The following is an 11,484-nucleotide window of genomic DNA, read 5'->3' as shown; positions in this document are numbered from 1 at the left end:
ACAACTTAATCATGCTGTTTACGCTTAAGTATGTTATTAATGTATATGAGGTACATCTCTTACACGTGAGCCTCACATATACATGGCCACCAGGATGGTGAGAAGGACAGAAACTCCTCTTTGCCAGTGCTTTGTGAGGTTCAGGGTAGCTGACAGAAGGGAAGAAGAAATCTGAATTCTAGCCCTTTCTCTGTCTCTCCTTGGGCAAGTCATTTTACTTCTTTGCTCTCGGTTTCCTCATCTGTAAAATGGCCACAGCATCACCTGTCTTGTTAACCCTGTAAAGATAGTGTCTATGAAATTATTAATCTATGATGTGGGGCATCATCATCTTCATCATTGTTGGTGGGCTATATTGAGGACAGCCTTCAAAGTCAGATAGGAGGCAAGAGGCAATGACTCTTAGTCCAAACATCAAACCATTGGGCAGTTCAGTATAACAGTCACTAGCATGGCCTATGAGACAGAAGGCCACTAAGCTGAGTGACCCCGTAGAAGTTAAATTAATCTCTCTATAGATCAATCCCTCCTCTCGACATTGGGGACAATAGTAGCACCTAGGTCACAAGGTTTTTGTGAGGATTTAGAGCTAATATAAAGTTTAGAACAGTATCTTACACACAGTAAATCCATATAATTATTTGCTATTATTTTTGTATATATTCTGAATTCAGTTAACACTTAATTAATATATAATGCATGGATTATTTTCAGCAAGCTTCAAATTTTGACATAATGAACCTAGCCATTCAAAATCTTTCCTGAACATGTTTCCATACTCATTTGCTATATGTTTGGAATTTGAAAATAAAATTTTGTCAGGAAAGTAAGTCATTTGCCAAAATAAAACAAGCCATTACCACTCTTCCTGGTTTTTCCCTTGTGAATATGGACTTCAAGAAATGGGAACTTGAAAAAAGTAGCAGCTTATTCCTTTTTTTTTTTTTTAGGCGAGGCAACCCTTGGTGGACCTCACGGATTATAAAGATCTTGTCAGCTTACAATCCCTTATTTTTTACGCCTACAGCACCTTGTCTTCCTAGGTGGTCTCCCATCCGAGTACTAACCAGGGCCAACCCTGCTTAGCTTCCAAGATCAGACAGGATCGCAGCTTATTCCTTTTTTTTTTGGCAAACAGACAGTAAGACTAAGGGCAGTGGTAATGAAACCACAGGACTCTAGGCAGTCTTCCACAGATAAGGATGCTGTGCCCTACACTTTCCAGGGCCTCTGGAACCTTTCAGGGCCAGTTTTGGGACAGAAAGCCTGGCTGTTGCCTGCCCCGTGACCATGGCTTCCTGGCAGGCCCTGATGGGGGAGCTTCTTGCCTTGCTTCCCCTCAACCATGGTCCACTCTGTCCCAAGAGACCCTCTGGTATTTTCTCACTTGGGCTCGATCCCTACTTCTCTCAACTTTTGGTGCCAACCAATGCTGCTCTGGAGGGGAGGAGTAAACTCCTCTTAGAGGAGAGAATCCTGAAGGTAGAAAAGAAAATCACCCAGACAGTATCCTGCAAATCACTGTCAACAACAACATGAAATTTCTATCTACATCATCAGCACCTTTCTATTATCCTACTGCCAAGTTTCCTCACTGCTATTTGGATGCTTTCTTTCATCCATAATAGAAGCATTAAAAAGCCCTCACAGAAGAGTATGGATTCCTAGAGAATTTAGTTTTTCAGAGAAGGCACTTGTGGAGGTTGCCTGGGCCGTCGTCGGCAAAGCCACTGCACAGCACCCCGGCACAATTATTCCATAGTCCTTGTGAATGGAGCCCCCTGGAGTTGTACAATGAGGTACATCAGCCCTGGGACAACAGCAGTCAGCTGGGAGAATACATTCCTACTTTTTTTAAACATCTAAAAAAGAGAAGTGCAGTTCAAGTCTCCTGTCTGTCAGCTCTAGTCCCACCTCTCCGTAAAGAGGTTTGGCTAACCCCTCCCTGGCTCTGTACTTCTCATAGCCCACTCCCCCAAACTAACTAGTCTAGAGTAGTAGACATATAAAAGCAGGGATGGAGGGGCCAGGGAAGCGACAGGAAAGAAGAAAGAGAAAAGGTAAAACAAAACAAAACAAAACAAAAAACCAACAAAAAACGCTAGGAGTGGCAGAGAGGAGGAGAGGGAAGTAAGAGCAGATCACGTCTGAAAGTGCAGAGCTGTACCCGGGAGAACCTGCCGCCTTGTTCTTGCCCCCACACCTATTTCATTGAGAATTCTGTGAAAGGTTATAGGGTAGTGCAAATAAAACACGTCTCCAATGAAGACAGGCCTCAGCTAGCCTACAACTTCACGTCTATAAAACAATGATCTTGTAACAAAATTAACTTTTTGTGTTGTTTTGGCTCTATTTCCCCTGACCTTCTCTAGTGTAGAAGGAAGCAGCTCAAAGCATGGGAGTAAGAAGCATAAGGGGACAGCTACGGAGGTGCAGTAGTCCTGAAATAATCAACAGACTAAATCTGGTGTCAAGTGAACCTCAGGGGTCCTCTGGGCTGAGATCTCGGTGCAGGAGGCCCCCAAGCATACTATGCCTGAGAGGTGGCTATCCAGCCATCATTTAACATTGCCAGTGATGGGCAGCTCACTACCTCACAAGGCAACTTGATCTATTTCTGGATAATAATTCAGATAAAAATCTGAAGCTCAAATTATTAGGAATCTGTTCCTTATACTGTGTGGCCTTTTAATGTCCAAACCTTGGCCTTAGCTCTGCCCTCTGAAGCTACCCAGAACAGATGTAAATGATCATTTCCCATGAAAATCTCTCAAATATTTGAATATAATAAGCATATTCTCTATCACTTCTCTCTCCTAAGACAGACATGCTCTGTTCTTGTTTTTGAACCTTTACAAAATTCAATGAAAAGTTTTAATAACCTGACCAAAGATGACAGTTTGTTGGTCCTTACCGATTCAGGAAAGCATTTCCAAAGCGACTAAGCTTTCGAAATGGCTTTTTGGGGTCCACGACTAAAGCATTCCCTGGGGTGCTGCCCTCGGTCTCCCCGTACATCACAGCGATGAAGGAATCAGTGGTGGGCTCTGGACCAATCCTCATGCCTGGGAAATCCTGCTCCAGTAAGTATCTGGGGGAGGGGGGAAAAAAAGAAACAGCATGTTGTCACAAAGCAAGAGGCCAGAAAGCTTCCTGGATCTAGTGATTTTTAACACAAGCACTTAAAAACCTGGAACTATAACCTCCAAGAAAAGGAGAATGGCATTTCACATTAGAAGCATACTTTAAAAATAATTATCTGTTAACGTTCTGTCTGGCAGAATTGCTACTTGGCATTTTACTCTTTTGCTAATAATAATTTTTCAAAGCCTAAAATCTACAAACCGATTGTTTTCCCCGAGTATAAGAAGCCCTGTGAACGAGATCAGACATCTTGCAGACTGACTGAGCCTTTTGAAAGTGTGCCTTTGCTCAGCACAACAATTCTTATTCATGTTTCCATTGGTGCAACAGACATCAACCACCCCAGAGAAGCGTACCCAACTAGCTCCTATGCATCCTGGAAGACCCGGCTCAGGCCCACCACCTTTAGAGAAGTGTCCCTGTCCCTCTAGCACGTTGGGGAGACCTCCTCTGTGGGCCCTGGGTACCCTGTGCCTGTGGCCATCATGGTGCTCACCATGGGTACTGTACTTCTTTGCTTGTGGGCCCCTGCAGGCAGGCCCATGTCTGTGGCCAGATGCAGTTTTACAACTGCTCTGGGATCTCTAGTCTGAAGTCATCATCAGCAAAGCTAGAATTCAAGTCCAGATCACACCCCTCCCACATCTGTGGCCTGGATCATGCTATAACAGGAGGCCTGGGGGAGAGGCGAAGGAAGAAGAGACAACTGGGCAGAGGAGCCAGGGCTTGGAAGAACAGCAGCAACCAGTGTCACCAGGCTCCCTGCAGCACACACAGTTCCCAACTCACAAAAGGGTTGGGTCCAAGTGTTGGTTTGAAACTTGCCAGGCACTTTCCCTAGTATCAATGTTAACTGCAATGGTTGGCTTGCCAAAACAGCCTACAAAAGGCCACACACGCCAATAAAACAGATGAAAATTGTTTTGGGGGGAAAGCTCAGCATTTAGTTCTACCTTGGGTGGTTCTCTGCAACGTGGCTCCTTCTCAGCACCTTCTCAGGCCTGGTGGGGAGGTGGGCATGTGAGAATAGGGCTCAGGCAGGGGTGGAGGGCTGTGTGGAAGCTGTAGCTAAGCACTGAGTCCCAGCGGGGCAATAACTCACATGTAAAGGTGTGTAAGTCAGACCATCACTGTCAAGGAGTGCCTGAATTGCTTCCCGATGGTTCATTTCTATAAAAGCATAGCAAACCCCATGATTTTGGAATGACAGAAGTTTCAGTGACACATCTAAAGTATGAAATTGTCTAAAGAAGAGCAGGTGTTTCTTACTTTCAAATTCATACTGTAATAGAAGCTAGAATATGCTAAGTAGCAACACTGCTAGACAGAACATTAATAAATAATTGTTCTTTAAGTATGTTGCTAATGTGAATCAGTTTGAACCAAAAGAAGCTCCCTCAACTGTGACCTCAGTGAATCATCCAATCTCTGGGTCCCAGACACAAAAGAACAAGAACTAAGGAGACTTACTGGATTACATAGCTTGCTTACAGTATTAATTTACTTAGCAATACTTTCTCCCATAGATAATAAAAAGCCAAAATTCAATGTTCAATTTCATTATCAAAGTAATATCAATTAAAGACATACTATATTAGCACTTTTATTTTATTTATATTTATTTAGTTATTTATTTTAGGCGAGGCAATCCTGGTTGACTTCATAGATTGCAAGGACCTTGTCAGCTTACAATCTCTTATTTTTTATTTTATTTTTTACGCCTACAGCACCTGGTCTTCCTAGGTGGTCTCCCATGCAAGTACTAACCAGGCCCAACCCTGCTTAGCTTCCGAGATCACATGGGATCAGGCTTGTTCAGGGTAGCATGGCTGTAGACCATATTAGCACTTTTAAAAACTCATAACACTCAATGCTGGTGAGGCTTCAATAAAATAAACACCCTTATATATGTTGGTGGAAGAATAAATTGGTATAACCTCACTGGAAAGAAATTTGATTCTTTGTGTTAAGAATGAAGCCTTTAAAATGGGGGTTTTTGAAATCTAACCTTAGGAAAAATCCTAGACACGAAAAAGATTTCTGCATGAAGATGTCCAGTGCAGCATTATCTATAACAGCAAAAAATTAGAAAAAAAATTGTGTTCTCTTTCCCATAGCTCTTATCCCCCTCTATCATAATATGCAACAATCTCTGAGCACATGGTTGAGGTGCTCAATAAACACTTGTTGAAATAATGAATGTATAAGTGTCTAATAACAATGGCCTTAGTACCACCTTCCCAATATGCTACAGCCATTCCCAGCTCAGAGTTGTTTGGAAAGCTCATCTCCCACATTTCTGCATGTCAAATGGCACTTCCTCAGTGAGCACCCTGACAAAGTAGCCTCTCCAGTCTGTGAGCAGCATTAGTGAACAGACAGGACAAAAAGCGCTGCTTTCCTGTGTCTTCACTCTACAGGGGAGACAGGGAATAAATTATAAAATAATAAGTTTCTTTTCTTCTGATACGTAGTTATTTCCTGCAGGGCTCAAGCCACACACTCAGAACTTTAGAGCCTCAAAGTCTATGAGGAATCATTTGGTTCAACCCCACATCTTGACAGGTGAAGAGACTGAGGATGAGGGCAGGAATGTGACTTGTTGCTGGTCAAACCTGCCTGTGGCCATGCCGGACTGGGTGCCTGGAATTCCTCCCTCCTGGCCCAAAGCTTTTGCTCTTATACTAGGCTTAGCTCTACAACCTTAGGGTTCCACACCGCCCGCCCAGCTTCTAGTTCCCTAAGTAGGACTTGTCAGATACATGAGTCAATATATGACATGCCCCACTGATTGCCCGGAAGAGGTTTTTGGTTTTTTTACACTGGGGATGGTGAAACTCAGATACACTTATGTCACACTGTTGGGCAGACATGCACATGGCAAGGCAGTGAGACAACTAAGAATAACCAGGACACAGAGGAACTGACATGAACCAAGTGAGAATGAAGTGATGAGGTTCAAAACCAGCAACCTGGAAAGAAAGAGTCTGAGTGGATCTTGAAGTGTGATGTACAAAAATGGTTTACTCACACAGCCCCATGCACGATGCTAATCAATTGTGTTAAACGTTTTTCTGACACCTCAGAGGCTTTCCCAAAGTCACGAGTTCCAGGGACTTTGTGGTGTTACTGCGATAACAAGAATTCAAAGGAATAAGAGGCCACAGGAAGCCTACAGAAAGAATTGACCACGGTTCAGAGCCGCTGGCCCACTGCACAAGCATCCTGTGCGTTAGATGGATTTTTGTCCCTGGCTCCACCTTGCTCTCCTTTTCCTGTGTTCTCAGAGAGTCTGCCAATTCCAGTGGTGATTGCTCCCAGAGTCTTGAGCCAAGTTGTCAACATAAAAAGATACAGACATTTGGATTCCAAGGAGCTGCGCGGAGGGGATGGGTGGGAGGTGTGGGAGGAGGACAGGAGACACGACATCTCCTTGTCCCTGTCCTCTGAGGGTCACGGTTCGGCCTTGTACAGATGGCTCCTGGGTACATTGGCTGCCATGCTCAGGCTAGGCTCAAGGAGCTGCTTTCAGGCAAAGGTATATGTGGACAGTGTCTTTTTTCTTTCATTGCTCAGGCTAGAAAATTTTTTTTAACTTCATAGAAAAAAATGTGACAAGAAAAAATCTTCAAGACGATGAAAAGTGCCTCAACATATACAAGCACCATCTTCTCAAAGATGAGCTTAAGAATGACTAAAATACAAACAAACAAACTGTAAGAGGTAAATTATTCCAAAATTCTAGCTGTAAATTTTGTCTCCCCTGCTTTCCTGTGTCTTCATGGGCATTCATCCACGCATTCTTAAACTTATTCCATCCTAAGTACCTTCCAGGGTAAATGCTATTTTTATCCCCATTTTACAGATGAGAAAATTAAGGCTCAAATAGATTAAATGCTTTATTAGAACCTAGAATTTCTTACTAGTCATGTGAGAACATTACCTGTCCTAAATTAGAGCTTGAGAGGCTGAGTCACTCCCCACCAGGAGCTTTTATAGGAACACATTCCATGAATAACAAATATACAAATCTAAGACTTGTTAGTAGTAGTATTCAATAGTTAAGCAAGCATTCTGAAAGTAATATGGCACATATATTTGGAGTGTATTATGAGTATTAAAAATCTTGAGAAAATCTAGAAGAAGCTTGTATAATAATAAATGAGATTAAAAAAAAAATCTTTGTGCACACACTGGCATCTGTGCATAGAGTTTGAGGGTTCAATTCATTGATATGACCTGGGACATTTTTTTAAAAAAGAGCATTAAACTAACTCCAACAATCGTTTTATTCTTTCGGGTACCACTAAGGTTTTAAACCATGAAGATGTGAAAAAAATATACAAAGTACAACTTTTGAGTTCAGTGGAAGAGCAGTCTTATTTCCTTATTTTTAAATATGGGACTATGAGTTTAAATAATTTCAATTTATAATAAGTGCAGAGAGTTTTACATTATGCATTTATTGATAATACTTGATCCACTATTTATTAGTAGAGAGACCGAAAAGAAAGGGTTAGTCCTTCAATTCTGATTTGTCTTGAATCTGGAAATGTTTTTAAAGCAGTTTCCTTTGTTTATCCTCATGTTTAATAACAAGAAATGGAAGTAGGAGGAGAATCGAACATTTATTATCACAAAATTCTTATAAAATGGTTCAAAATACATAAGTTGATACTACCGCCACCTCTACTTATAGACACCACCAAACAATAGATTATTCTGAAACCATGCCGTACAGTTTATAAGGCTTTTCGCACTTTTTATCACTTCACCCTCACTGTCATTGGAGCAGGTACTCCTATCCCTAGCTTATAAGAGGGAAAAATGTGCTTATGGCAAGTTAAGTAGCTGGCATGAGACCACATTAGCACAGAGTAATGACCGCTTTTAACATCTTGAAATATTTCCATCCGGTCATTTTTCAGCAAATATATTTTTTAATAAAATTGGGATCAAAGTATTTAAACAGTTTTGCATCTAGATTTTTTTCACCATTAGATTTTCCTCATGCCATTAAAAATTCTTTCAAAATGCAATTTTTAATGGCTGCATACTGTTCTAAGGTGAATATATATCAATTTAGTTTACTATTTCCTATTGGGCATTTAAATAGCTTCCCATTTCCTACAACTATTAATAATTCTGAAACAGATATCCCTGAACAAACATCTCATCTACTTTAAAATTTTAATCTTCTTTGAGCTATTGAAAAACAAAGTTAAGCCGAGCTTCACTTCCATTTTAAAATGTCTTCCTTAAGTGTGAAACCTAATTTTTATTTTCGTTTTTGTTTTTCCCTTGGTTAAATTATTGACATATTACCAGAAATACTTATTCAGATGATATATTTGAGACTGCTGACCTACTAAGGGAATAGACAGTAACCTGTTGGACCAAGAAACTGGAATTTGTTGGGTAAAGCCTTTTCACATCTCTATTTTCCAGCTATGAATGGAATTTAAACTATATGGAGCCAAGATGTACTTAAAGCATACTGCAGTCTAACCTATGCCATTCCCTGTAGCTGTTCCACTCCACTTTCCATGCTGTTTTGGAAAGAGAATGGAAGGATGGGAAATGAAGAAGAAAGGGAGAGGAAGTTTACTGGAATCAAAAGCAACATGCTTTCCAATTTCTTATAGCCCTGTTATTTTTCCATTCATTCATTCATTTGCTCATGCAATGAAGATCTATTAAGTGTTTTCTATGTTATGACTTGTAATTTATGAATCTGACAACAGACTTTAGGTTGATCTAGAAGCACTGTAAACTTCCTGAGGAGGCTACAGAATACAGCATTTCCCAACGTTACTTGACTAGAGAACATTTTTTTTTCTTTGAACACCTATTAATAATCTCCCAGAACTGCATTCTAAAGGAAAAGGTAAAAAGGCATTTAATAAAACTCATCATCCATTCTAATCTTTTTCAAATGCAATTCTTTCAAAATTAGCAATAGAAAGATAATTTCTTATTGTGAATAATTTATAAAATATTAAACCAACAGCTAACATCATATCTTAAACAACAAATACATTACCATTAAAATTAGAAGCTTAATATGGATGCTCACTTCCCAATATAATAAAATATGAAACAAGATGAAACAAAGTATTCATGAATGTAATTGATATAGCTATCTAAAAAACCCAAGAGAATCTAACAAAAAGCTGTCAGAATAACTTGAATCAAAGGGATACAAAATGAAAAGAAAATAAATCGGTAGCTATCTTACATACTAGATATATCCATCTAGAAAAGATAAAGGAAAAAATCTGATTCATAAAGTGACAGAGGATAAAATACCTAAGAACAACATTAAAAAAAGCATATATAACCTTTATGAGTAAATCAACCACTTTTCTGAGATACAGAAAGTCTGAGTAAAAGCAATGCTGAGTTCCTGCTTGGGAAGAGCGAACACCAAGATACAATGCAGTTCCAATACAAATGGATCCCAATGGGATTTTCTGGGAAGAATTTAATGAAGTAATTTTAAAGTTCCTCCGAAAGAATAACAGGAAATGATGATTGACAGTATTTGGGAAACAAAGAGAAATGAGATCAAAAGAGTCTGTGCTGCAATTTATTAAAGAATGTTTTAAATTGACAATAAAGTCACTTAAAACATTTAAAATGACTTTTGACAGTATGGTGTGGGTATAAGAATCTATAAACAGATAAACAGGATGCAAGAGAAAGGTCTCAAAAGATCCCAATATTTAGTAAACTACCATAAGAAGAAGTCTTATGTAACATTAGGAAAAGGTAGCATTATTCGGTAAATAGTGTTAAAAAATGAATACCTTTGAAACAGATTTTACTTCCAAGTGTATTAGAGTCAAATATTTTTAAATGCCTATTAAAAAGAAGGAAATACAGGTGAATATTTACTAAGTTTTAGGATAAACAAGGATTTTCTATGCATAAAAGTGATAAAGTCATTCATAAAAGAAAAAAGGATTCAATTTGACCACAAGTATTAAATATATTTACATGTCAAAAATCATCATAAAAAATTAAAAAGGCAAACCTTGAACTGAAAAAAGAAACTTAAAATACTTAAAAATCTACAAGATAAAGAATACTCCAAATGAAAATTGGGCAAAGTTCGCAGACGATTCACAAAGAAATATAGATGATGACTATATATTTTACAACCTCACTAGTTTAAAAAAAGCAAATTAGAAGAAATATTTTCCTATCATACTTATTTAATTTTAATAGTAATACTTAATTTTACTGAGGTTTGGTGAAATAATGATCCTCATATTAGACTCCCAGGTGGGAATCTAATTTGGAATAAGGAATATGTATATATTATAAAATCTAGGATATATATAAACTTGGAAAATACTTATACTTTTTGATGCAATAATTCATGCTCAGACACCTATTCTTAAAAAAAAACAAAAAACAAAACTAGAAACAAAGACTTATAGCCAAGAATGTTCACTGCAATATTATATGTAATAGCATAAAATTAGACATAACTTTCCAAGCTGTACAATATGATGCAGTCATTCAAGTTATTTTTGAAGTTTACTTAATGATATAAGTTCATTACATCAAATTAAGTGAGAAAGGCTATTTATTAAATTGCATTTATTAGATAATCCCCAGTTTTGTAAGCATAGCTTCTATTTTTTCATCTAGGTCGTTTGCTAAATATATGAACAGATGGAACTTGGACCACAAGCTGTGAAATGCCCACTAAAGTGAGACTCTCTCTTCTCAATTGAGGCTGACCCTTTTCAGGCTTGATGGTTCAATTGCCATGATTCCATCAAGTGAACCTTCATCTGTCAATGGTTCCCAGATGTTTCCTGGGGGATGTTGCCTAAGAATCACTTCGAGAGGGTTGGTTTACAGAAACAACAACAAAAACGATTTCCCCCATTCCTCTCCTGAGAATTCTTGCTCCACGTCCTAACTCGTAGGCTTCTAAAACACCAGCTTTCCCCTCTATAGCCCCTTTCCATCAACTTTTAACTTGCACTCATCTTGAACCAAGCCTCTGGAATGCCTGTGTCCAGCACACAGTTCCTCCCCTTTTGCACCCAGTTGCTGAGAGTTTTCTATATTTGATACTTCACCTCCTACTCATGCCTCAACCCACTGCCACCTGGCTTCTGTCACCACCACTTACTGACACGGCTCTTTACAAGGTCACCCTGGCTCCTGATGGCTAATCCACAGGCTCCATTTCAATCCTTTTCCCAGAAGCATCTCCTGGCTTTTGCGGGGACTGCCTGCTGTTTCACCCATCCAGCATCCATCCCCACTTTTAGATAATGGCACCCTTAGTAGCCACCTCTCCCCACTCTGCATCTACAT

General features: G+C 39.3%; 1 protein-coding gene and 1 non-coding gene across 2 annotated transcripts in view; both read right to left on the bottom strand.

Moving 5' to 3' along the window:
• Positions 1-11,484, bottom strand: part of EHD4 (EH domain containing 4) — a 66,836-nt gene that overhangs the window by 47,911 nt on the left and 7,441 nt on the right. The window contains exon 2 of the mRNA XM_006920463.3: positions 2,915-3,091. Coding sequence (XP_006920525.1) covers positions 2,915-3,091 — 177 coding nt within the window. The remainder of the gene's footprint in view (positions 1-2,914; positions 3,092-11,484) is intronic.
• On the bottom strand, positions 4,863-4,981 carry LOC112469830. Its single transcript, XR_003042736.1, has one exon. It is a non-coding gene; the product is annotated as a 5S ribosomal RNA (ribosomal RNA).

Source organism: Pteropus alecto, unplaced genomic scaffold, assembly GCF_000325575.1.
Source record: "Pteropus alecto unplaced genomic scaffold, ASM32557v1 scaffold86, whole genome shotgun sequence".
In the NCBI taxonomy this organism is placed as follows: Eukaryota; Metazoa; Chordata; class Mammalia; order Chiroptera; family Pteropodidae; genus Pteropus; species Pteropus alecto.
This window is presented reverse-complemented; position numbering and strand designations above follow the sequence as displayed.